General features: G+C 42.8%; 1 protein-coding gene across 2 annotated transcripts in view; it reads right to left on the reverse strand.

Moving 5' to 3' along the window:
* Window positions 1-26,042, reverse strand: part of csrnp1b (cysteine-serine-rich nuclear protein 1b) — a 96,409-nt gene that overhangs the window by 3,583 nt on the left and 66,784 nt on the right. For both annotated transcript variants that reach the window (XM_074621517.1, XM_074621516.1), the window contains exons 5-7: window positions 8,677-9,125; window positions 2,066-2,258; window positions 48-307 (exon numbers count right to left, since the gene is read on the reverse strand). In XM_074621517.1, the coding sequence (XP_074477618.1) occupies window positions 48-307; window positions 2,066-2,240 (435 nt within the window). In that variant the 5' untranslated portion in view covers window positions 2,241-2,258; window positions 8,677-9,125. The remainder of the gene's footprint in view (window positions 1-47; window positions 308-2,065; window positions 2,259-8,676; window positions 9,126-26,042) is intronic.

Genomic DNA, 26,042 nt, shown 5'->3' on the forward strand with positions numbered 1-26,042 from the left:
TTTTTTCCACAAATGATCTGATGCATTTTGAGGGCAACTTTTCTCACCTTTAACTTGAGAGCTTCCAGCTTTTCCTCCCTGAGTCTGTTGAGGAACTTTTCCCGTCGTAGGAGCCGCTGCTCCACGGCGAACTCGGCGAGCGTGTACGTGCGGAGCACGCTGTGGCGCTGCATCATGCCCAGAGTGCATCCTCCTCGACTGGGAACACTAGTGAAGCCTTGGCATCGAGGGAAGAAGAACACGTTCACCTGGTCGAAGGTCACGTTGCCCCGTCGTGCCCTCTTGGATTTCTTAAGGATGGATGTTGCTGTGGACGGAGAAAGAATAGATTTAGAATACATCCAAGAGGGAGATTATTGGTGCATTCTTTTGAAGTTCCTCAATTCCTTTTATGTGCCACTAGATGGCATAACGCCCCACCACGTGAAGTCTTGTTCTGTGTGCAAACCCTGCTGAACAGACTGTAAAAGGACACCCCTCTGATTCATTGCCCTATCCTCAACCAAACCTTATCATGTACCCAATTAAAAGAGGCTGCTAACAGGACGACTAACACGCTTACATCCTGTAAAGTGAAACCTAAACTATCGAGAATCCATTCAACCTCGTTTCTTCGCCCTACTGTGGTGACAAAAACCACCCAGCCCTGGAATTTCCCTGTGGTGGCCAACACAGAGGAGGAAGCGGAGCTGCCAGGATCACAAACGGGTGAGTAAATGCCCGGGGCTTCCGGATGAGGTGGAGGGTGGAAGTGGAGCTCTCAGGACGCGAATAAAAAAGAGCCCACCCTGGTCTCCCTGTAAAGCTGACAATCCCCACAAATAACCCGGCAACCGAGAGGAGTCAAAGGTCCTTTCTCTGTTAAAAACATCTTTCTATCCTCAGACAAATACAATAAAACCATATGGGAATCAAAGTGGAACCATATGTTGGAACAATTATTCAAGCTTTATTATATATTCCACTTCCTCTGCCCAGGAATATTCAACTTTTTCCTCTGTTTTTTTGTGTGTATGTGTGAACAGAAAAGGATGCTAATACTCCACATGTGTTGAGCATTACACCTTTCTCATGTGGTGGGGAATTCCTTGTAGATTCCCATTTTGTCAGCCGTGGAGCGTTCTTGGAGACACACCATGAACAACTGCCCTCAAATCTGTGCAATAATTGCAGCTCAGAAGAAGAAAAGCAACCTCTGACCCCAATGCAGGTACAGACAATAGCCTCACTATGTCGTCTAAACCATGCCGCTAGGGGTAATACAGATGAAACAAACTGCCAGTTTCAGCTTCACATCCATCAAATCCAGTCAGGCTTACGACACCATGCAGGAGACAAATTACACCTTCTCCGCTGCCTCTAAATGGGAGAGCTTTGCTGGCAACTTTCTGTCCAACACAAACACCGGATTATAATGGTTTGCACAATCTGCTCCTCTAGATGTGTCTGCATGCCTTCTTTTTTTTTGTATCCCTTCACGCAGCCTCTTTCAGCACCTGTGCTGGGTGCATGCCCGGGCTTCAGACAAGGCTCTGTGTGTTCCCAGCCTTTGGCAACCGGCCACGCTTCTCCTCCTGGCTCCCTGCCCCGCCATCCTGGAAACCTCACAACTGTTTGCCCTTCTCCCCCCCCCTACAATCCCTCTCCAACCCGGCCGGTCCCCTAAAGGCCAGCAGACACACCCGGGTGCAGACAGAAAGCACACCCCGAAGTCGACCCGTGTCTAAACCCGAGGAAAGGTGAGTCTGTTTGTCTGTCTGTCTCTGGGAAGAAGGTGGAGACAGAGCCAAGGTGAGCAGCCACTGCATAATGCGATTAGCCATTTCGCAGCTTTAGGGCATGAAATCAAAAGGGGTATTCATTGCAGAAGTCTGAAATCATTTCTGTGAAGTGTTTCATGGGCTGCCAGCTGCCTAAATTCCTTTAACTCTCCCCCTCCGTTTCTTTATGGGTTTGTTATCAGAGCCTCCGCGGAGCCGTAAAGACAAGGCGAGGGGAGCGCGTTAAAAAGCATGTACCATCAGCTCTTTTTTAGAATTTATTGTCGCTGGAAGAGAGCACTCACTGTTGAAATTTGTTGCTGGGGAGCTGGGGTTGCTGGGAGTGGAATCCAGGGTGTCCGAGTAGCAGCTCTCCCCCTCCGAGTCCCAGCCCGAGCAGGCAGAGGAGAGGGAGGAGGGCGAGGAGTAGCATGGGTCCTCATCCACCTCCTCAAACTTCCTCTTGAGCAGCCCACTCATGGCGTTAGTGCGAGCAATCTGTGGGGAGGAGCAGAGAGAGGAGGGGGGTTATTATTAGCAAATTACACACACTTATTTATGAATATACAGTATCTGGTAATATCAAACAGGTCTTCTGCAGCGTTATTGAGTCCTGTGCTCGGCCATGTGAGGCATCCCAATCCCACTCAGCTGAGAGTGGAAGTTCTCAGTGGAAGCACAGGAAGCAATCAATCAGGCCTATTCGCATAAGGCAACAATTACTGGACCCTTCGCCCTCCTCCAAATCCCATCAGCTCAGCAAATGCATTGATTAGAGAGAAGGAGCGAGCGCAGAGGTGACCAAATCATTCCGCCATAAACATTTAATTTCAATCATTCCCTTTGGGGCAGCGTTATCAAGTATGCAAGCCAAAGCCAGCTCAGGCAATTTGCCACTTGTCCTGTTTAATGTGTTCGCATGGCCCCTCATAGTAAATATCTATGCATAGTCGAGATGTTTTTGTTATGCAACTGTGTATTCTCTCAGCGCTCTCGTGAGAGGAGGGCTGCTGGTTCAGCGATAAATACAATCAGTCCTTTGAGAGACAGAGACAAGGAGACACATGATCATCTTCATGAGGAGAGAGGATGCCATTTACCCTCTAATCTTCAAAAACGCTGGCTAATATGTGTAAAACCTCTTCCAAGCTTTGTTGACATCTTTAAATGTTATTTTAAAGTCAATGACTAATACTCTCAGCGTGTTCCAGGAAAAAAAGAAAAGAAACCACTGACATGAAAAATTAACATGTTGGACGGTTTACTGCTGGTGTTTTATGGTTATGGGACGTAAACACGTCACGCCGCTCTGACAAATAACAGACAAATCTGCTTCACAAATTCTGGGAAAAGCGCGAGGCGACTGCCAGACAAGACAGGTCATCACGGGGGCCGAGCTCCTGCTAACTTAAACAAGGAGGGACCGAGGGGAGGGAGGAAGGAAGGAAGTGAGGGGGAGACGGAAGACATGACTGGGCTCAACTCCAGCGCAGACACTCCCTCCGATGATGTGGAATGGGAACGAAAGCTTTTACTTTACCCATAAAGCGATCATTTCACCATCAAACTGTTTACCGGCTTTGGAGTCAGGGCCAAATCACTCACAGCTGCTGCAGCTTCAGCGTGAGAGTTCATAGTTTTTTTTGAGAGAATTGCAGATTAGAGATCTTTAAATGTAGGTCCCAAACATGTCAATTATTAGAGCGAGCCACAGGCTAATTTGTCACCACTGCTCCTCAGAGGACTGCTAAATGTGTCAAAGACATGCAGGATAAGTCACGCCCAGACATCCTCCAATGGCTTTCAGAGGAGGAACTTTAACTGCATGTGTTACATGCATGCACGGTTTGTCTTATCAGGATGTTACGTCAGCAATCGAAGAGCAGGAAAGAAAAAATGCTTAAGCAAGGACTCATTTTTGGCATGCAACAGGGAGCAATTATGCAAAACCGGTCCTGCCATTTGACAAGGATAAAAGAGAAGTCAGAGTCAAGGGCAAGAGGCTGACACCTTTTGTATAAGCAGTGGCTTCTGCAGCTGTATAGGGGGGTTGTTGTTATTGCTGCAGTCAGATATCGCTGTCCCCAGTGCACATATGATGAATGAATCACCTTGCAATAGGTCAAGCTGCATAGTGTCTCTGCAACAAAACAAAATCCTTTACACTGTGACCACCTCAGCGTTTTTCTTTTTACAAACCAATGAGAAAAGCAGCTCAGCTCCCATCCATCAGGGAAATAATCCCCAAACTACTAATATTATCACATGGTGGGGTTGAAACTATTTAGAAACACCTGGGTGCAGCATCTGTTGATGATGCATTCACTGATCAGACAACAAGTGGTGCGAGAAAAGAGGGGCACCTTACATTTTTGCCATCACTCCCACCCCCACCCCCAATTCCCTGTTAAAAAAATGAAAGCAAAGCCGCGAGGCATCCTCCAGGGAGTGCATAGAGCCAGCTAAGCAAAGTCTTTTTAATTAAAAGCTGCAGTGAGGCAGAAGGGGAGGAGAGAGAGAGAGAGAGAGAGAGAGAGAGAGAGAGAGAGAGAGAGAGAGAGAGAGAGAGGTGGAGGGATGCTGTGGTGTCAGAACTGGGTCATTGTCTCTTGACTGCAGTCTACCTGACACATTGATTTGTTAATCCTGTTCAACGGGCAGAAACAATGGCGAGAGGTTAATCCTCGCAAGGGGACGGCTTGTAGTCAATCTGGAGCTTCTCAGCCGCCTCTGCACCCACAGAACAAGGCCAACAGAGCAGGGAGAGAGAGCGGATGGAACAAGGGACCGGGGGGTGAAAAAGACAACAATCGTGCAATGACTCATTTGCAAAAAAGGGTGGAGGAAAAAAAAAAAAAAAGATGAAAGAATTCAGAGCCTTCAAGAAAGCTCTAAACGGAAGAATGGATGTGATCGGACAGCCGATGCCAGAGAGAGAGAGAGAGAGAAAGAGAGAGGCAGCGTGTTTTCAACGCGTGCTAAATTATGCATCACTGTCATTCCATCAACCACACACAGGCAGGCAGATAAAGGACGCATCCGCCGAGGTGCTCCCCAGCCAGTTGTCACGGAGTTGGGAAGATAAATCTCCGGCGAGGAGATTTGTCACCAGAAGCACTACACACAGCTCAAGTCAGACGCGCAACTATGTCAGTCGAATGAGATTATCTTGATACATGCAGCTACAGGCTGCTAATATGAATTCAGAACGCCAATTTATTCCTGTTTTTATCCTGCAGACAGCTCCTCGAGGTCTTATTAGGGACTCTTAACTGGGGAGGATGTTAAAAAGTTTAATCAATCGCTCATTAAGAGCATTCAACAGCAAATCCTCTTTACAAAAAAAGGAGGATTTTAGGGTGGAACAATCCCTTACTTTTATATCTAGTTTTCCCAATGCAACAAGACATGTATGCAGAAGCACCAACACATAAAGACAGAGTGGAATAAGTATGTCCAGGAAAATATTAAAGGTGCTATTGATAACGTTTATAATATTAAGCCATCGGATTAAAAGTTTTAAAAAAATATTCGTCTACATAAAAATGTTATCAAGAAGACCTTTAAAAGCCTAAAGGGGAAAAGAATGTCTGCATGCATCCAAGCATGTGTGGCAAGATCAGCCTGTTTGACCCCGTCTGCCCCCGCAGCACAACAGCACAAGTCACAGTTGACTTTGCCCCCTTGCGCTGCCTGTCCAGCTGGTAACGGCGTGGGCAGGGAGCGACAAGTCACACTATAGCCAGCCGAGAGCATCCACATGGCACACTGACAGCCCTGCGCAGTGGCTGAATGACTGACTGACTGAGCTGAGTGCTCATAAAATGTGATAATGATGAACCTGGGAGTCTTCCTGCGTGTGGAGGAGCGTGTCTGGGCAGGCCGCACCCCCCTCCAGGCTTCATAGTATTGCACCTCTCACTTCCGGCTCTTGTCACTGGGGGTAATTGATGCAAAGCCATCAAGGTGACGGGCACGGCTGGGCCAGATTCCAGCTGGGGGGTGGTGGGGGGAACACTGGTTTCTTTTTAAACTCAACTCTGAAGCGCTCCACCTGCTGGAACAAAGCAGCGAGAGCTCCCTGTTTTCTCCTCTATGAGCCTGTTTGTTCTCACTGAAACACCAAAAGCTGTGCCACAGAAACATTCTGTTCCTCTGCCCCGACCCCGTGCACAAACACACACTGATTCCTAACCGGAGAGGTAGTGGGAAGAAGGAGAGAGGATTGTACAAAACAAATAAATAATGTCATGTCTCCAGGCCACAGGAATTCCATTCTGGCAGCGGGCGCTCTCGCTGTAATAGCGGGGAGAAGAACACAGGGCTCTATCTAACCCAGATGTGTTTTCCACTGCTAACCACTGGAAAGTCCTGCTCCCATAAGGCAGCCGAGCGAGCGAGCTACCTCTCCTGGCCACACCTGCCAGGGTATTAGCTTGCACGTGGACCTCACATGCCCTCAGCTGTCATTAATCTGTTATGCAGGCCTGCAGGAGTCAGACTGTGCACTGTTAGGGTTTGTTTACTCAAATTGTAGAGGGCTGATAGTAAGAACACTAATTCCAAGCAAAAGCATGGGTTTTTCTCTGCATGGATCAGAAACTGTGCAGCAATAAGAAAAATAATTCCTTTGCATGAGAGCAAACATGCAGCGTTGGGTGTGTGGAGGAAGGGAGGAGGTGGCTGTGGGTTCAGGGGGTCGTGCTCCAGTCTGGGACACTTGCAGCGTGGAATGCTGGGAGAGGACAAAGCAGATGGGAGCTCTCCAGCGCTGCTGTGTGGGAGACCGTCAGCAGCAGACTCCCTGCAACCCCCCCCTCTCTCACGTCTCCAGGCACAAAAGCGTTGGGCCATCCTGCGTGACCAAAATGAAGCAGGCACAGACAACCTTGTCTGAACTCACTGCTGCTGCTGCTGTCTCTCCTCCCAGCCGGGGAGACACACACTAAAAACGTGTGTGTGTGTGTGTGAGAGCTTCCTGAGGTTGTGAAACACACACTGCAGCAGTGCACAGGAAGTGGCCATCCAGATCATCTATGCTGACAGCTGCAGGCACCACAAGGTTGGCTGAAGAGCCGGATCATATGATGAAGATGAGGGAGTCAGGAGGTATATGGATGGTAATTATCAGGGCTGGAATTCCTCCAAATATTGAGGTTGCCGCTTCATGTCATTTAAGTTTAAGACAACCACTGTTTTTTGTATTATTAGTATTATCATTAGAGTGTATTATTGTGTAAAATGTGAGCTAAAATTGAAAATGATATACACTAATGCTGTTTTTTTTAATGATTCTAGGGGTAACTAGGGCTGCAGCTGACGATTATTTTCATTGTTGATTATTTTCTCAATTAATCAAATAGTTATTTAGTCTATAAAATGTCAGATCAGTTTCACAAAGATCAAGATGATGTCCTCAAATGTCTTGTTTTGTCCACAACTCAAAAATATTCAGTTTACTGTCCCAGAGGAGGAAAGAAACCAGAAAATATTCACATTTATAAAGCTGGAATGAAAGAATTTTTACTTTTTTTTTTTCTTAAAAAGTGACTCAAATGGATTAATCAATTATCAAAATAGCTGGTGATTAATTGAATGAATAATTTACTATTATGTAGTCATATCATTTCTGTATATTTATCCTGTGTTCTCTAAAACATTGTGAAGTTTTAACTCCATTTAGGTGGAGGCTTCAAATAAGCCCAGTGGGTTTTTATTGCCCCTTCCTGCACTGTATATTATTTATTTATTTATTGTTATGCTTGTGTAGTCTTAATTTGTGCATAATGAATAAATTAATAGTTGACAACTAATTGATTAATCTTTGCAGCTCTACTTGTAACTGGTTCCTGTTTATTGTGCTGTTTCTGTCTCAGGTCTCTTGGGGAAAAAAAGATCTTAATCTCAATGGAACTAAATAAAGATGAAATAAAATAAAAGTGGAGTTATTCAACATTACTGCACATTTCTTGTGGCAAATGAACAGCAACATCACGAAATGCACACAGCATCAAGTGCCATTTATTCCCTCTCTCTGTAAACAAAGGATCATTCAGCTCCTCCTGTAGCCTAATTCCAGAAAACATGATTCCAAAAAAGAGCCAGCTGAGGTCGCGCTAGAGACGATTACACTGATTCAGCTGCTCCATCAAACACACATATAGAGGGGTCTGTAAAAATAATAATGTCATTTAATCTGAATATTACAGCATTCTGATGAGGATAAATCATCTTGTAAAGAAACAAGCAGAGATCTAATAATCATTAATTAAATGCATAATGTGCTGTTATGGATAATCATTCAAACAATGAATGCACTCATCCACCATCCAATTATATATTCGACAAATGAAAACCAATCAAATCAGAAATCAATCATTAGCAGAACGTGCACTAGGCCGGTTGGCATGTGACCTGATCATTCCTTCATGATTAATGCTAATTGTGATGACAGCAGCTCCAGTCAGCTGTAGTTGCCTTCAGGAGTCGCTCGAGTTCCAAGAGGCGCACCAGCACTAAGGAGGAGGTGAACTATACTACCACTACTCCGATCAGCTCAATACACAAAGCAGACCTCATCAACAGTTCAACACATAGCCGAAAAACACCACACACACAAAGCATTATTATTAAAAAGCACTGCTGAATGGGAGCTGAGAAGTTCCCAAAAAACCCCGATTAATCAATAAAAATCAATAAAACACATTATTTTATTAGCTCCAGATTGGGATCACCTGTGCGTAAAAGCAAGCTCCATTTACTAGTTAACTCACTTCCACATCAGCAGCACAACCGTGCCAATATTTACAATAAATGACAATAAAAAAGTGTGTTTTAACAGTATATTCTCACACTAACTCCTTTGGCTTCACACACACAACACATAAAACACTCTCCATTCTGTGTCTGTACTCACCACCAATTCAAGTGTCCGATCACCATCAGGAACAGAATAGCGTCGGATAATAAGCAGCCCGATGGGAGAACAGTGGCAGTACAATCCAAAATGGCACGAATAAATACAGCCTTTTGCTTTATCCTCGCATACATATATGTATAAATATATATATAGGCTATAGAGAGAGAGAGAGAGAGAGAGAGAGAGAGAGAGAGACTCCTTCCTCTCTGGGTGCTATTGTCTGCGTCTCTCCGCTCCGCTCCGCTCCGTACCAGCTGAAGCGCGTCTCTTGTCTGGAGCTCGGTGCCGAGAAGCGCAGCCTTTCTTTTTCTCGTCAGTGGAAAACTCCCTCCTGGCGTCTGTCTGGTGTGACGCAGGCGGTGATGACACAGAGAGGCTGCCCACGCTGCTTCCTGTCCGTCCTCCTCTCCTCTTTATTAAATGTGACTGTTACCATAGCATACTACCTGGAAAGAGAAACATCAACATGGTCATCTATTGTATTAATAGGATAATAATAGTAATGATAAATAATAATATGTCATATTGTAAAATAGGTCGTAAAGAGCCCCTGGTGGTGAGTTTGTGAACAGATAGATAGATAGATGGATAGATAGATACTGTAGATAGATAAATACTGTAGATAGATAGATAGAAAGATAGATGGATGGATGGATGGATAGATGGATAAATGGATAGATGGATGGATAGATGGATAGATGGATGGATAGATGGATAGATGGATAGATGGATAGATGGATAGATGGATAAATGGATAAATGGATGGATAGATGGATAAATGGATAGATGGATGGATAGATGGATAGATAAATAAATGGATAGATGGATGGATGAATGGATAGATGGATGGATGAATAGATGGATAGATGGATGGATGGATGGATGGATATATGGATAGATGGATGGATGGATGGATAGATGGATAGATGGATGGATATATAGATAGATGGATGGATGGATAGATGGATAGATATATGGATGGATAGATAGATGGATAGATGGATGGATATATGGATAGATGGATGGATGGATGGATGGATAGATGGATAGATGGATGGATATATGGATGGATAGATGGATGGATGGATAGATGGATAGATGGATGGATATATGGATAGATGGATGGATGGATGGATAGATGGATAGATGGATGGATATATGGATGGATAGATGGATGGATGGATAGATGGATAGATGGATGGATATATGGATAGATGGATGGATATATGGATTGATGGATAGATGGATAGATGAATGGATAGAAGGATAGATGGATGGATAGATGATAGATGGATGGATAGAAGGATAGATGGATGATGGATGGATAGATGGATGGATGGATAGATTTATAGATAGATCGATAGATAGAATACAATTATAAAGAGAATACAATAAATGATATATGATAAGAGAATACAATTATGAAAACACAAAACTGGAAACTGGACAAAAACTAGGACTATAAATCTAAATATATAAATCTAAATGACAGTGCCTGGTGATGATATTCTGTACATGGTAGCCTATATAAAAACATAAATCAAAACTGAATTTATACTAAAATCTAGTTGGCTAATATAAATATATACAATGATAGAATGTGATAATATATTGTACATGATTATTTTTTTATGGGTTTTCCTAATTATCTAGCTATGTAAACTATTAAAAGAAATCATTGGCTTATCTAAAAAAATGCATAGTAACAAAGCTGAAAACAGCTGATGATTAACAGGGCAGCAATAATATACTGTGTATTGTCTTGTTTTGTTCTTCACTGACAAATGAGAGTGGAGTGATGATCAGTGGAGTGATGATCAACAAAACTATTGTGTGAACAGCAGCGCAGTGAGAAGTGGTGTCATCAGCAGACAGACAGATAGATAGATAGCATCATCCCTAATAGTGACGTGGGAGGTGCTGTAGTGCTGTGTGTGTGGTGTGGCTTATTTCCAGTTAAAGGAAAACACTGACTAAGCTGGTATGACACGACTGAATGATATGACTCACTTTCTTTTTCATGGAACATCAAAAGTTGAATATGGTTTCAAAGGAAACAACTGCTTTTTCCATAACAAGCAACGGTCAGTACGTTCATCATCATGATTATGTCAGGCTAATTCTTGGATTTCAAGACTCCTTAAAGGAAAAGTTTGTATTTTTTGGTAGACAGCCTTATTCACTTTCTTGCTGAGAGTTAGATGAGAGGATTGTATAACTCTCATCATTAATACATGATAGTTGAATTAGTCCGAAAGTTTAAAAATGTCAACTTACCATTTTACGGGAGGTAATTGGTGCCTTCAAGAGGGGTCGTGTTTACCGTGTTCACAAGAAGAGTCCGTATGAACGCTCCCCCTCTTACTGTAAGTTTCTGAAAGCTCCGAGTTCACAAGTTGTGACGTGTTTGTTGACGTCGTCAGAAATGGCGGAGGCCTTGGAAGTTAATTTTTGGGTGCATAATAAGTTAATATATTGTAATTTTGGTCGTATGTTTTTTTTCTTCCTAGTTGTATAATATGTCAGAGGAAAATGTTGATATTCCCAACGGTCTCATCTTTTTCCTCTGTCATTATGCATTTCCTACATTATGTTACCCGCTTGCTATCTTGCTAAATTGTGGCTCCAAGACACCGACACTCGGGGTAATACTGCCGTTGCTTGGCAACAGCGTTCTCACAACTTAACCACTTGAACGTCACGCATATCGTGTACACGACTTCCCACGTTGTAAACACAAGCTCAGGAGTTTCATTTGAAGGCATCATAAGTTCCAGACTATTTGTTGACGGGGGAGCAGTTGCCAGGCAACAGGTGGAGACACCAGGAAGCTACTGCTCTTGATTTTTAAAGGTCTGGGATTTCCAGATAATTTCAGTCATTTCCTGGAAGGAATTATGTTATCTATAGGTCATTTTAAATGGAGAATAGAAAGTGTTCTGTTTAGTTTCAGTTTAGTTAGTTGGGTTTGTTAGCAGTTGTTGATCTTCAGACATTAAAGGTTTCACATCGGCACAATAATGTAAATTCCACAGTTGTGTAAGCACTGATAGCAGCAGCGTCACACACCCTCTGCATCCTCCGCTGAACTCCTCTCAGGTATTCACAAGCCTCGAGCGCACCGACGCGCTCTGCTTTCATTCTCAGCTGGACCTGAACGCTGAGGCAAAGTCTTCCGCCAATGTCAATACAGGTGCTTGACTCTGATATGTGGGGAGAGGTCTCCTAAAGCTGTGTACATAGAGCTATGCTAAGTGTCTCCTAATAGAGGGCCCTTTTTTCTCACCAGCCTGTTGAGCCTCAGGGGCCCCATTTAGGGCCTCACCCTCAGAGCAAAACAAGCAGCTGAATGACAGCAGAAACAGTCCCATTAAGTGCTCCTATTGGGCCCCACAGTGTTTCTGTTGTTACATGTAGTATGTGGATTTACTTTTCAGTCGTGTGCTTTGGAGGTAGTAGTTTCACCTGAGTCAGATACATTAGCATGTAAATAAGAGTGATTGGCTTTGTGATAATTAACGCGTTAACAGGTAATAGATTAAGGTCGGCCATGGAAACTTATTTGTGAGGTGAAAATGTGTGAAAAGCTGCTGATTAACAACACAAACACAAGGTACTATATGTTGCTGTGTATACATTTAAATAACATTGAAAAACAACTGAGCAAAAGTCTCACAGGTTTTGACATTAACAAGTTTGTTCACATTAACCCACTTGTGCCCGCAACTGACATTTTTTTCCTTTGGTGGTAGCGTTCTCTGGGTTTGCCCAAGCATAAATGTGAAGAAATTTTGGCTGAAAAGTGAGCTTTTCTAATCATAATATATCTAGTCTTCGGGCTCATGATGGGACTACTGTTTTTTGCAATAGACTCCATTATATTTTAGATATAGTATGACAAGAAAATGTCTGTATCTCAGAAACTACACGTAGCACAATCAAGTATTTGGTATCTATGAACTCATAACAAGTTGAATATCAAAGATATGCACACAAATATGTAAAAAATGTTCATATGCGAAACATTTAATAAAAACAATGTAAGCGTTTTTCCTAATTTTTCAAAAATCCTGACTTTGACTATAATAAAAGTGTGATTTTTTTATGTGGTCTAAAAATGTCAAACTCTTAGATACCAGAGTATGTCCGTTCCAAATTTCAAGACTTTTGACCAATCAGAACCGTATCATACTAAATATAATCTTTGGGCAGAAAAGGGTTAAAGCCAGATTCTGACTGATAAGTGAAAAACACAGTAAAACATGTTGGTTAAAGGAAACATCTTAAAGTAATGTTTTCCTTTCGGTTTTCTACAGTTTAAACACACATTTCCTCGGTAAATACTGTAGTCTAGATCAAGTGCTGTATCCATTTCATCACATACTGTTAGAGCCTAATTACACTGTGAGGAGGGAAGGGGCAATTTAAAATGTTATTGCAGCCTTCGCATTGCTGTTATTGCAACTAGAAGAAGTTGTAGAGAGCGTACTGGTTTCCAAACTGGGATCAAACTGATGCGTCACAAGATGATTAAAGGGGAAAAGGGAAAGGAACAAAAGTAATATGTTATTTTTTTCTAATTTCTGCCCATTTATTGTGAAATACTGGACACTTTTACTACTCTAGGTATCTAAAATCCTTCAAAATAAAAGTAATCATGTTGCTTTAATGCAGGGCAAGGCAATAAAATAAAAGCTCAACATTCAGCAGCGCTATCTGCATCTTTGGGCATCTTTGTTGTTATCTCTGATCAGACAGTTGTAACTTTAGGCATCTAAAATTCCTTCAAAATAAAACTAATCACGTTGCTTTAATGTAGAGGAAGGCAATAAAATAAAAAAGTCAAGTAAATAAACAAGTAACCAAGTAAATAAACATTCAGTAGTGCTATCTGAATAGGGCATCTTTGTTGTTATCTCTGATCAGACAGTTATAATAATAAAAGTAATAATACCGTCTCCGTTTTGTTTGTGTTTTCGTGTGTCTAAGGTGTTGTCATACAGTAGGTGAGGATGTGTGTAATGCTCCAGTGCGAGCCGGGGAGTCTGTTTGTCCAGACGGTCTCCACCCGATCAGCTTCCCTGTCGCCCCTTCGACTCTTTAGGACGCAACAATGAAACTGTCGGTCACATGAGCAGCACTCACAGCCATTAACTGGAGGAATTCTGCTCCTCACACACTAAAAAAAAAACTAATAATCATCAACTTTAACAATTAGCCCTCTGTTTGAGAAGTCCCCGAGAGCCCGGAGACATTTCTTCCTCGCTCTGCCACTTCTTTGGTTTGCTTCAGCGTAAAGCCTAATTATAGTAGCTGAGCGTTGGCAAACATCAGATCACTGACAGGTTCAACAATGTTGTTTTGATGGACGCTCATTATGTAACAATCTCATAAAGACTTGTTGTGAGACGCTGCTTTTTTTCGGTCTTTTGATGAAGTGTCCTTCATGAAGTTCTCTTGAGATAAACAGGAAATGTCTTGGCTCTGGAACTCATGCTTTTTTTTATGTCGCCCTTTGAAGTCCTCTGTCAGGGCCATCAGTTCCCTTTTTGATAAACAAGGAGAAGTTCCAGGGAACAGTGCGACTCACACATGTTTACCCTCTCTTCTAAGAAGAAAAAGAGCTGTATATATGTGTGTGTGTGTTGGATTGGGGAGGGGGATGGTAGCCCCTGGTGCCAAAGCCACTGAATCAGGCCTGAATACATTAAGGCCACTCTCTTTAAAAGTGTGCCAGAGAGTTCATGGTGGAAGACGCCCCTCCAAGAGCACAATAATGGGCTTCAATGCGTTCCATCTGCGGAGGAAGAAAGGCCTGTGACTGCACGTGCTGCGTGGAGTGGCCTCAACAATGTATCAATTTATGACCATCACGGCAGCGGCCATAAAAGTGCTCCTGAGGTGAAGACCGGGGAAGTGAAACGCCAAAAGCCATCATGATTCAAAAAAAGCAGCTGAGATTTAGAAATGCTTGTCCAGGAAGCCTGGAAATAAACAAACAACATTGGTGTTAATAGAAGTTGAGACGTGTCCCCCGGAGGAGTGGACGGACCAGATGAGACGTCCTGATGTTGTTGTTATTGTTGCAGTGGTGGTCAGAACGGGGCAGACGGACACAACGGGGCTCAGGGGGAGCTGATTGATGGCTCCAGCTGTCCCCAGAGGAGAGGAACACAGGCAGACAGCTGGTCACCTGTAGCCCCAGACATGACTGTGATGGAGGCGCATGGCATTGTGTTTCACTACAGAGGGCAACCGGTGCAACGCAGAGTTCAGGCCAGTGTTAAGAAAACAAGCGGCGGAGCCACAGGAGGATGAGATTTGAGGAATAAAAGAGCGCCTGAGGGAAGACATTTAGCCGAGCAGAGCATGAATAAGGCTAATTTAAGTGTGCGAATTTAGAAATGTTGTTTTAATAATTCCTGTAATTCCTGTAATTTAATGTAATTCCTGCTCCTGCTGTACGAGTATGCAAATTAAAGACCACGACCTGTACACTGTACGTGTAAAATAATTAAAAAAACACGTCTGCTCTAGCTGTTAACAGTCAATAAAGATTTGTTTGAAAGCTCAGAGGCAGGTAAAGTTTGTTGGCTAGCAGAGGTTTGAACAGGTCTGACAATGCTAACAAGGCAGAAACGTGCTTCATTGATCATCTGCGCCATCCTGTCTTCGTATATGGACTTGCAGAGTGGCTAGGAAGACATGGACAGTAGAGAATTGTAGCTAAACTAGTATAATCTATTGTACATTGTTATCTTGATAGCTACGCTCTGATTAGTGTAAGAAAAGCAGAAAATGACGTTGGGGAATCGGCTCATGGCTCTGCTTCAACTGTGCGAGAGCCTGTGGATGGCCGAACTAAATTTCTGTCAGAAATTTACCCGACTGTCCAACAGCCGGTCGGGAGGGGTTCATAAGTCCCCCCCCCCCTACGCTGCATCTGATTTGACTGTTGACTGACAGGCCATTAAATAGGCGTTATCAGCCGCTATAAGCATCACAGATGTGAGTCATTAGGGGCCTACTACTATGTTGTAAAAGTGTAAGCGAAACTTAAAAGCAACACGTTCTAACATGTTGTAAAACTGAATGAAACGTCACATTTTGAACAAAAACAAAAAGGCTTCTTTAGGTTTAGGCAACAAAAAACAACACTTAAGTTTAGGGAAAAACATTGTGTTTTGGGTTAAAATACTACAGTGCCTGACTTCCGCTTCTGCTCCTGTCATAATAACGATCGCTAGAGGACGCTGTCATGTTCTTTTATACCTTCTTTCGGATATCTACCATGTGAGTAGACGATAAAACCTACTAGTGGGTGTAGTACGCCTCTATTGACCCACATCTATGGGGGTACTAGCAACCGATAACGCCTATTTAATAGCCTGACAACAGTCTAATCAGCTGGTACACTGCATGGCAAACGACGCCCGACAAAACTGAAATTCGGCCCGATTCTAAAATGAGTCGTGCGGCTCAAAATTTGGACTAGATAGGGCTAAAATCGAACAGTGTATGCCCAGCTTTTAAAGTGTTGATTTAAAGTGTTTTGTTAATAAGATTACTTAAAACACCTCATCATCTTCTAATGACAATGCAGTCCTCTAAATCAACCAGAACATGATTTCATAGACTGAGAGGAAAAAAAAGAAGAAGAGATGAGCTCACTCATGCACAGGGATTAATCCAGAAGCAAGAGGGAAAGAAAGAAAGGAAAAAAGAAACACCCTCCCCCCTCTCTCTCAGCCGGCCCAGCCAATCAGAACGCAGCCGAGCTGGTTTACTTGGAGACCAAAGAATCTGTAGTGTAGTGATATGACATCATCAGCTGCCCATTAAAGGAGAGGTCACTTTTCCCTTTTTCTCTCCACCTCCACCTTTAAAGGATGAGGGAGGAAATGTTTTCCAAGAACGTCTGAGGAACAAAGACCCTTTCAGGCATCCACCTTTCCTGTTTTTGTTTTTTTCCAAAACATAAAAAGGATTATTGTAGCAGTCGATTCCCATTTTACCTTCCAGGACTGTCTGAACTGGAAGTAATATTCATGAGTTGTTCAGCGCTGAGACATTCATAAATTCAGCAACTTGCCTCTGCTGTTTAGCCTTTGTCGCCGCAACACCGAGACAAGAAATGTTTCAATGCTTCCATTCATTCAGTAACAAACCCGCTCTGTGTTTGGGATGCATACAGTATGAGTGTGTGTGCTCTTACTGGTTCTCTGTGTTACGTGTCTTTAGCTTCAGGGGAAGAAAAGAAGCTGCCGGTTTGTGTTTTGTTTACTTGGCAACGTCGCAGCGCTGTCTGACTGATGCATTCTGGATCGTCTCTCCCAGGACATTTGTTCTATGTTTTATTCATCGCTGTGATCTGCTATAGACTTCCCCCTGACATAATATTATTGATTAGCCTAATAGACTATCAAAAGAATGGCCTCACTCAAGGCAGCACAGCTTCAGAGTGCTTTTATTTTTTATAGATAATTAGATTTTAATAAAGTCGGGCTGAAGTAACAGTTAGTTTCACCATCGATTTATCTTCAGATTTTTTTTCTCAATTAACTAATAAATGGTTTAGTCAGTGAAATGTCAGAAAAATAGTACAAAATGCCTCTAAAGCCTAACCGACAGTCCAAAAGCCGAAGAGATTCAATTTACTAGAGCTGCAACTAAATGATTTCATTGTCCATTAATCTGTTGATTATTTTCTTGAATAAGTGATTAGTTGTTTGGTCTATAAAATGTCGATCAGTGTTTCCCAAAGCCCGAGATGACGTCCTCAAATGTCTTGTTTTGTTCATAACTCAAAGATATTCAGTTTACTGTCACAGAGGAGTAAAGAAACCAGAAAATATTCACATTTAAGAAGCTGGAATCGGAGAATTTAAAAAAAAAAAGTTCTTAAAAAATGACTCAAACCGATTAATCGATTATGAAAATAGTTTGTGATTCATTAGTCGACATCTAATCGATTAATTGTTGCAGCTCTACAATTTACTAACACATAAGACAAAGAAAACTCACGCTGAAACCATCATTTGATTAATTGATCAGTCGATCGAGAGCAGAAACTTAATCTGTAACTATTTACATAATTGATTAATCACTTAATTTGTTTAACCAAAGAGTGAATATTTGCTTTTTTTCTTTAATTTTTAATGATATTAAACTTAAAAATCTCTAAAGTTAGTTGCAACTCTAAAAAACCACAGCAAATCCACAAAACTGAGAAGCTGGAATAACAATTGTTTGGCTTTTGCATGAAAAATGATTAATGATGAACACACAACAATGATTGATATTCCACTGATTGACTGATCAATTAATCAACTGATTGTTTCAGTTCTAGAAAAGAAAGAAAGAGACATTTCTTAACTTAAAGGTGCTAAATGCGAGCTTGGGAGCATTGCTATTGCCTCCGCACGGCTCTCAACGTGGTGGCGGCTGAGTCGGCGGCTCATAGCTAACGGTGCTAACAGCGCTAACAGTGAAAACAATGGCAACAGTGCTGACAGAGCTAACAGTGCCAACCTGAGGGGGGAGAGTGGGTCCTACGCTTCCACGATGACAACTGTGTATAGTTCATATCAACTGTAACCGCTGTATGAAAGCAGTGCAGAGCGGCGGCCGTGAGCTAGCCATTGAGGAACGCTCACATGCACTAACATGCACTAAAAGCATGAGAGGCAGGCCCGGCTATGTCAACAAAGCACAGAGAAGCTCGGATTACAACACACACAGAGAAAGAGCGACTTCATTCTCTGCTCAGGTAGACATTACTCTATATCTTTACATAGCAAATAGTTGTTTGATGCTATATTAATACTCTGGATATCGTATAGAGAATTTTAATACTGACCTTTTTTTAGAAACCTATTTTTTGGACATGAGGTATATATTGTGAATCCAGGTAATCCTGCGGTTCCCAAACCCTGACATGAGACAGATCCAGTGCCATCTGGCACCTAGAATATTAATAGGCTGAATCTATTATTGCAGTGTTTTGCACTGGGAACAGGTACAGTAAGAACGATAAAACCAAACAGCATCTCTCGTTGCACAGAAACCATGTTCACAGGAAGCCGTTATACACAACGTAAAGTGAAAATAGAGGTGTGTAAATCAGGCGCCGAAAGGGTTAATGATGAGTGACACAGGAAGGGGACCACTGCTTGTACCAAACCAATCACATCACTCACCGATACCCCGTTATTCACATGACCGAGCTAAACATCACTTCCACGCCGGACCCTGCAGTTTGGCCTCCATCTCGGCCACTTCATCACAAAGACGCCGTGATCATTGTGGACCCCTCTAATAAGCTGCCATCACACTCTACTACTACACAACACTACTGTCAGTGCTCAGACAGCAGTGTTGTTCTGGACACACGTCCTGCAGAATTTACAGCTGCTGATGGCTCCCTGTATTGCCCAGAAATCAATACATGGCAACCTGTGCTTTATGGCTACATAACAGCTCTAAAAGATGGAGTACAGGAGTGCACACAGAGATATTAGCTCGGTCGAGTGCCAGACAACAAAAAGCGAAACCCCTCATCTGCTTATTTTCCTTTTTACTGCAGCACTTCCTCATTGAAATGTTTACATGCAGCACACGTGCTTTCAGAGAAGAGACAGAGGCTTCTGAAGCACAGGAAGCGCTCTGCTGCGAGTGATACTGAGCTGATAACAGCCAGGTCATGCACATGGTATATGATTTTACAATAGCAGCCAAGATTGATGCAAAATCATATAAAATTGTACTCTAGCCCTTGATGTTAAGCAAACAGGTTATTAGTATATCTGACCAGTAATACCTTGAGTACTTATCAGCGTTATTACTGACTGTTATTTACAGTAAACAGGTTGGCTTCCACCGAAAAGCTGTTTCTCAATGAAAAGGTGAGAATCAGCCTGAATGCAATGGAAGTCCCTTCGCTGCGTCACACTCTCACTGACACAAGCAGAAGGAAACCACATACCGCCGTGTTTCCCGTCACAAACTGAGCACTTCCTCTTTTTTTTTTTGTTCTTCATTGTCTTGTGTAACGATTTCAAAGTGTACAGTGTATCACGATTTCAAAATAGGCATTGCTGGGGGAAAAAAAGTGACCTGGACTCGCTGGAATTTCCAGCAAAAGCAGGAAACTGATCTGGACGATTCCAAAGAAATATTTGCAAGTCAAGTGTCACCGTCTCTCTTACCGAAACAAATAATGTGATAACCATAACTCAGCAAACAAGGCTGAGTTGCTCATCAGTTTTTCAATGATTCTGTTCATGTGGTTAAAAACAAATTGGATGCAAAGTAGCTTTTAGAGACTATTACTATACAGCTAGTTGAACATTAAGTTGCTCTGAAAATGTTTCAAGGCACAAAAAAACATCAACAAAATATGCTCACTGTCCAGAGCTGGAAACACATCATTACACACTTTCAAGAAATAGTTAGATATTTTGGGATATACGCCAACAGTTACATGGGAAGATTGATATCACTCTCGTATCTATACAATAAATAATAATGACGCAACATGACGCTACAGCTGGCAACCGGTTATCTTAGATTAAGACACGTCATAGCTTGTTTGTTTAATCTACCCAAACGGTACACTGAAGTGAGACTCCAGAAAGTCACTGCTCCCTGACAATGCAAATGTGAAACCCCCGTGAAACCACAACTTGATGTTTTTATACTTCCGTTTCTATACGGATTATACAAAACATGTGTTAATTAGTGAGTTTTAGAGGTGCTGTTAGATTGATTTTGTTAACTCTGACAGAGCCAAGTTAGCCCTTTCTGGGGCCAGTCCATTGTTCCGACAGCCCATTAATAAGAAAACACACACTATTTGCGCAAAAAAAAACAAAAACAGAAGCACATGGCTAATTGTTATGCAGAATGACATCATCGAACCTTCCCATCTCATTGCCTTGAATCATTGGTTGGGTTGGTTAGGTTTAGGCAATAGGAGTTAGGGTCAAAATATCAGGGTAAACCAACCAGAGGCAGAGGTAAGGTCCGATGATGTCATTTTGCATAATAATTAGCCATGCGCTTCATTTCGGGATAACGGGCTGTTGGGACATTTTTCGGACTATTGGGGTTTTACAATAATGGAAACGCCGGAACAATGGCATGGCACCCTGTTTCCAGTCTTTATGCTAAGCTAAACTAACAGGCCGCTGGCTGTAGCTTCATATTTACCGTACAGACATGAGAGTGGTATCATTCTTCCCACCTAACTGTTGGCAAGAGAGAGAGAACAAAACAATTAACTGCAACAAAGTCTTCCCACTTTCGTGTTCAGCTAACACACATCCTTACCCATTAACACAGCTATTACCTACAACTCCTTTAAACTAGACATAATACACACAATAATATAAGAATATATTATTCTGGTTAATCTATTTATTTGCATTTATGTCTCCATTAAAACAGTTTTGTTCTATAGTTAGTTAACTAAATCTTGATTGTCGTTAAACGAAATCACCCCGTAACGTCTAATGAGTGGCATTTTTTCACTCGGGAGGATGGAGGACATTACGGCGCTGGTAATGGTGGAACGGCAGGGGAGGAGCAGGTGGGGGTGGCTGGGGGGGGGGGGGGACGTGCGGTCGCTGAGGCTCGGAGAATCTGCATCACAGCGTGCTGCTGTTACCACGGCTACAGTGACATGCGGGCCAACTGGAGGTGCCAGGCTGACAACGGCGAGGCCCAATTAGAGACCCTGGGAGAGGGGAGATAATGAAATCCAGCCCCGGACTGACGTGGGTTAACTAAATAAGTCCACAGTCGTTTAGCGTTAACACAAAAAAAGACGACCGGGCGGATGTCAGGGCAGGAGAAGTGGTCACAGACCCCTAGACAGTCGTTCAGATTTATTGACTGACAGACTGAGAAGTCTATTGGAGGAGGTACTGTGTTATATAAGCATTTAAAACATAATTTCATCACTTGTATGTCTTTGATTCGCTTGCTTTAAACTGCTATTTTCCCCCCTTCTCTTTTTCTTTCTCCACCAGTCCAGCTTTTCTCAGTCTGCATCTCACTTACTCTGACACACACACACACACTTCCTCCAATAAACACACACACACAGCCTCAACCTCCGGGCTAGCCGGTGCAGAATGGCCTCAGAATGTGAGAAAGGGACAAGTAGCAGTGTTTACCGAGCACTACTGTCCACACATCCGTTCCCACAATGGCCCCATTGAGGGTGGGCCCAGGTTAAAGCCTATTTAAAAGGCTTGTTTAACACTGAGAAGAGGGGGCCACATACCCGAACCACAGGGAAGGGGAGGCGGGGGGGGGAGGGAGAGGGATTCACAGCGGGCTCCTCGCCCTCCACCCCAGCCTTTTTCTTCAAAGCCGAGCTCGTGTTGTGCTGACAATTCACTTTATCTTTTTTCTCTCACTGCACTACTGCTCTTTTCCTTCTTAAAAAATGTTTTTTTTTTCACATGGTGTCCGTGTGTGCACGAGTGAGAGAACATGCTTGAGCTTCGAGTTGAACGGAGGACAGGGGCCAACGGAAAGGGAGAGGACGGAGAGTGGGAGTAGTTGTAAAAGTAGATAGTTTTAGGAGGGGAAGAGCAGGATGGATGGGCAGAGAGGAGGAAAGAGAGAGTAAGGACAAGCGAGGGAATATTTTCCCCTCCTCCCTCCTTCCCGCCTCTCTCTTCTCCTCATGTGAAGGACAAGCCTGGCGGGGCTGCGGTCTGGCCCAGTGATTGTGTACGGCGCCTTGCGGTGCCTCACACAGGAACCCCATTAATCACTGGAGCAGGTCTCTCACTCCTGGACACAAAGACCCCACACGCCGACTCCACTGCAAACACACAAACACTATGAATACTTGCATATCTGCTTGTGCATGTAGGAAACGAAGAGGTAGGAGATTCCTAAGCGTTTTCACATGAGGTACATGTAATTATTTCTAAAATGTTTTGGCAAGCGGCGAGCACAGAGAACCGAGAAAGGAATGCCAAATAGTTTGGAGACGCACCAAGAGGAGCAGTCTTGAATTGGTTTCGCGTTTAGTCATGGAGTGAATTTGTTCCTACAACATAGCACAGTCCTGATATTTAAAACATTAAAGTGCCCTGATCTTGTGATGCCAAGAACGCTTATTTCATATTCTCCCCTATGGTGCAAAAAAAACAAAACACAGCATCTGATCTAATCAAGCAAGAAAGCAAATAGCTGAAGACGATTCTGATGTCCTGAGAAATTAGATATCAGTGCAAAGATGGTGCAGGAGATCCACATATTATCCCACAATTCAAGCAGGCGATGTTTTCCAGGTCATTTGGTGGAGAAATCCCTGCAGCAATTCTATTTCCATCGGCTGCCTTGAGCGCGAGTCCATGTGTGCACAGTCCGTCTATAGTAGGAGAGAAAGAAAGGACACCACTGAGGTCATCCCCTATATTAAGACTACAGGCTCCTCTTACACCCGACATGCACCGCAAAATAATAATAATAATGACCTTAACAAGTCATTCACTCCCACATGCAGTTAGAAAATGAAATATGGAAATTATGTCATTGGGTGATTACAATGGAAAAATCAATTATTTACTAAAGATTATACTAAAAAATCATTAAACAAGTTGATTTTCACTGGAAATAAATGGAAATATTGCACCATTTTCACTTGTTTTAAGGAAAATAAGCAAGTTTTTTTTGCAAAATAGTCAGGGCGTTCTCATACACTGTTTGCAACTTAACCTACGGAAAGTAATGTGAGTGAGCGACAAACTCTGCGTAGGGAGGAGGTCAGGGTGTGTCAAAAAACAACGGACTTTCGCCCTGTAGACCGGTGTCATACCCCGTGTGAAACCAGAAGATAGCGTGGATTTATTTGTCACGTAACATCCGTACTTAAGTTACGACACTTCCGGTGTTATTTTAACCCAAACCACGATCTTTTCCTAAACCTAACTCTGTAATTTTGTTGCCTAAATCTAACCAAGTCAATCGTTTCCTAAACCTAACTAAGTAGTTTTGTTGCCTAAACCTAACCAAATTGTTTCCTGTGAAGACGGAAGTTTATTTTGAAAAGACTGTATGCATCTAACGAGCGTAAATTTACACGTGTTGCTGGACATTCGTAGGAAAACCAACGAAAAAGGAGGAATAACTTTTTCTTAAGATATCATACGAACCGTTGTATGAGGATACGTTGAAATGGTACCTGTTCCCAAAGTTTGAACCTGCCTTCTCTCATCAACAAGTCTGTACATTCATGTCTTAATTATCCAACATGTTTGTTTTTTGTGTGAACAGCTGCAGAAACTGTCCTTTCCAGCCTGTAGATGTGTTGCACTGCATGTGTATTCAAAGCTGTGCATATGCAAACATAAAAAAGTAAAAAAGCAAACAGGAAATTGGGTTGATTGATAGCACAATCTGCAGGTGGAGGAGGAGGGAGGAGGAGCAGTAAAATGTGGAGTTGTCTGGCATACGAAGAGACAATCATCTGTGTGGGTATGTGTGTATTTGTGTGTGTGTTTGTGTGTGTGTGTGTGTGTCTCAGACATCCCCCTCTCATACCTAATCCCGGCCCAGCCACTATAATTTACTGCCCCATCGGTAACTAGCCATCGACGGGGAGGAGATGAGGAAGAGAAGGGGAGCGGCAGGAGCCAGAGGCAGGCTGAGGGTCAATGGCTATATCGAGCACATAAACCCCTATGTAATGAGCAATATTTGTGTACCGGGAGGAAGGTCGTCGGGGTGAGATGGAGAGGGAGTTGCGCGTCACATGCAGACACAGGACTCCATTAGTCAAGAGCTCATGTATGATGGGGTTTTAGTGTATGCATGTGCAAGCAAAATCAACTGAAAAGATGACAGATGCAAATAAGTTTTCTTTCTTTTTATTAGGGCTGTCAAATTTAACACGATAACAACTTGTCAACACAAATTAGTTTTAACGGCACTAATTTCTTTAAGGCATTAACGCAACTTTTGATTTTTTAAAGCTAGAGTGAAGTTACTGGCATCATATGAAACTAGAAAACATGAGGAATCCAATGGTACCATGTTTAACTAACTTGTCGCAAAGGAGGTTAAATAACGCTCCAAAAAATGAGGAAAAAATGGCATGGCCATTTTCAAAGGGGTCCCTTGACCTCTGATCTCAAGATATGTGAATGAAAATGGGTTCTATGGGTACCCACGAGTCTCCCCTTTACAGACATGCCCATTTTATGATAATCACATGCAGTTTGGGGCAAGTCATAGTCAAGTCAGCACACCGACACACTGACAGCTGTTGTTGCCTGTTGGGCTTGAGCTGCCGTGTTATGATTTGAGCATATTTCTTATGCTAAACGCAGTACCTGTGAGGGTTTCTGGACAATATTTGTCATTGTTTTATGTTGTTAATTGATTTCCAATAATAAATATGTACATACATTTGCATAAAGCAGCACATTTGCCCACTCCCATGTTGATGAGAGTGTTAAATATTTGACAAATCTCCCTTTAAGGTACATTTTGAACAGATAAAAAATGTGCAATTAATCGCGATTAACTATTTTAATCGATTGACAGCCCTACTTTTTTTATGTATCATTTATTGTGTATTGTTTTTTTGCTGCTGCTGTGCCGTAAAAGAGATTCCTGATCTTAATGAGACTAATCGAGATAAGCAAAGATGAAACTGAAAACAAACGCTTAAGGGGCCGTTTGTTTCCCTTTTGAATGCAGGCGTTAACTGTCACGTGCGGCGGAGTGAATCATCATCCCAATTATGTGTTATTGCATAATCAATGTGTTTATTGTGATGAAGCTAAAATCCTGTCTGTGGCAAGATAGAAATGCAAATGACGGCCGACAATTTGGAGCTTTTTCTAGCTCAAAAATACACAACAAAGTGAATCCAATCAGAGCTGAGCAGCTGACCTCAGCCTGTGTAAACATGTTTTTAGAAGGAGTGTGTTTTTTTCTGTTCATGGAAAAGCTTTTGCGGAGAGATTAAGGCAGCAGATCACCGTGGTGTTTTTGAGATTTAATGCGCATTGTGGCTACTTTAATCATCTCCATCCTGACATGACATCACACTGTACCAGCTACAAATGCATCCAGAGCCTTCGGGCCTGTTTTCACCCCTCACTCATCCCCGCTGGTGAAAAGCCCCGCTGGGATTGGCCCAAACATAAGCCCCCTCTCTAACTGATGGGGCTCAGGGACACAGCGGAGTGACAGCATGTGTTTCATGATGATTAAACGCCGAGTGAGAGGAGCCCATCAGTGACCAGGCATCACACCTCCAGGCGCTGTTAATCATCTAAACAATACACTTCCTCCATCCCACACACACACAGCGAATCCATACGCACGGGGCC

Source organism: Sebastes fasciatus, chromosome 21 (genome assembly GCF_043250625.1).
Source record: "Sebastes fasciatus isolate fSebFas1 chromosome 21, fSebFas1.pri, whole genome shotgun sequence".
Classification (NCBI taxonomy): Eukaryota; Metazoa; Chordata; class Actinopteri; order Perciformes; family Sebastidae; genus Sebastes; species Sebastes fasciatus.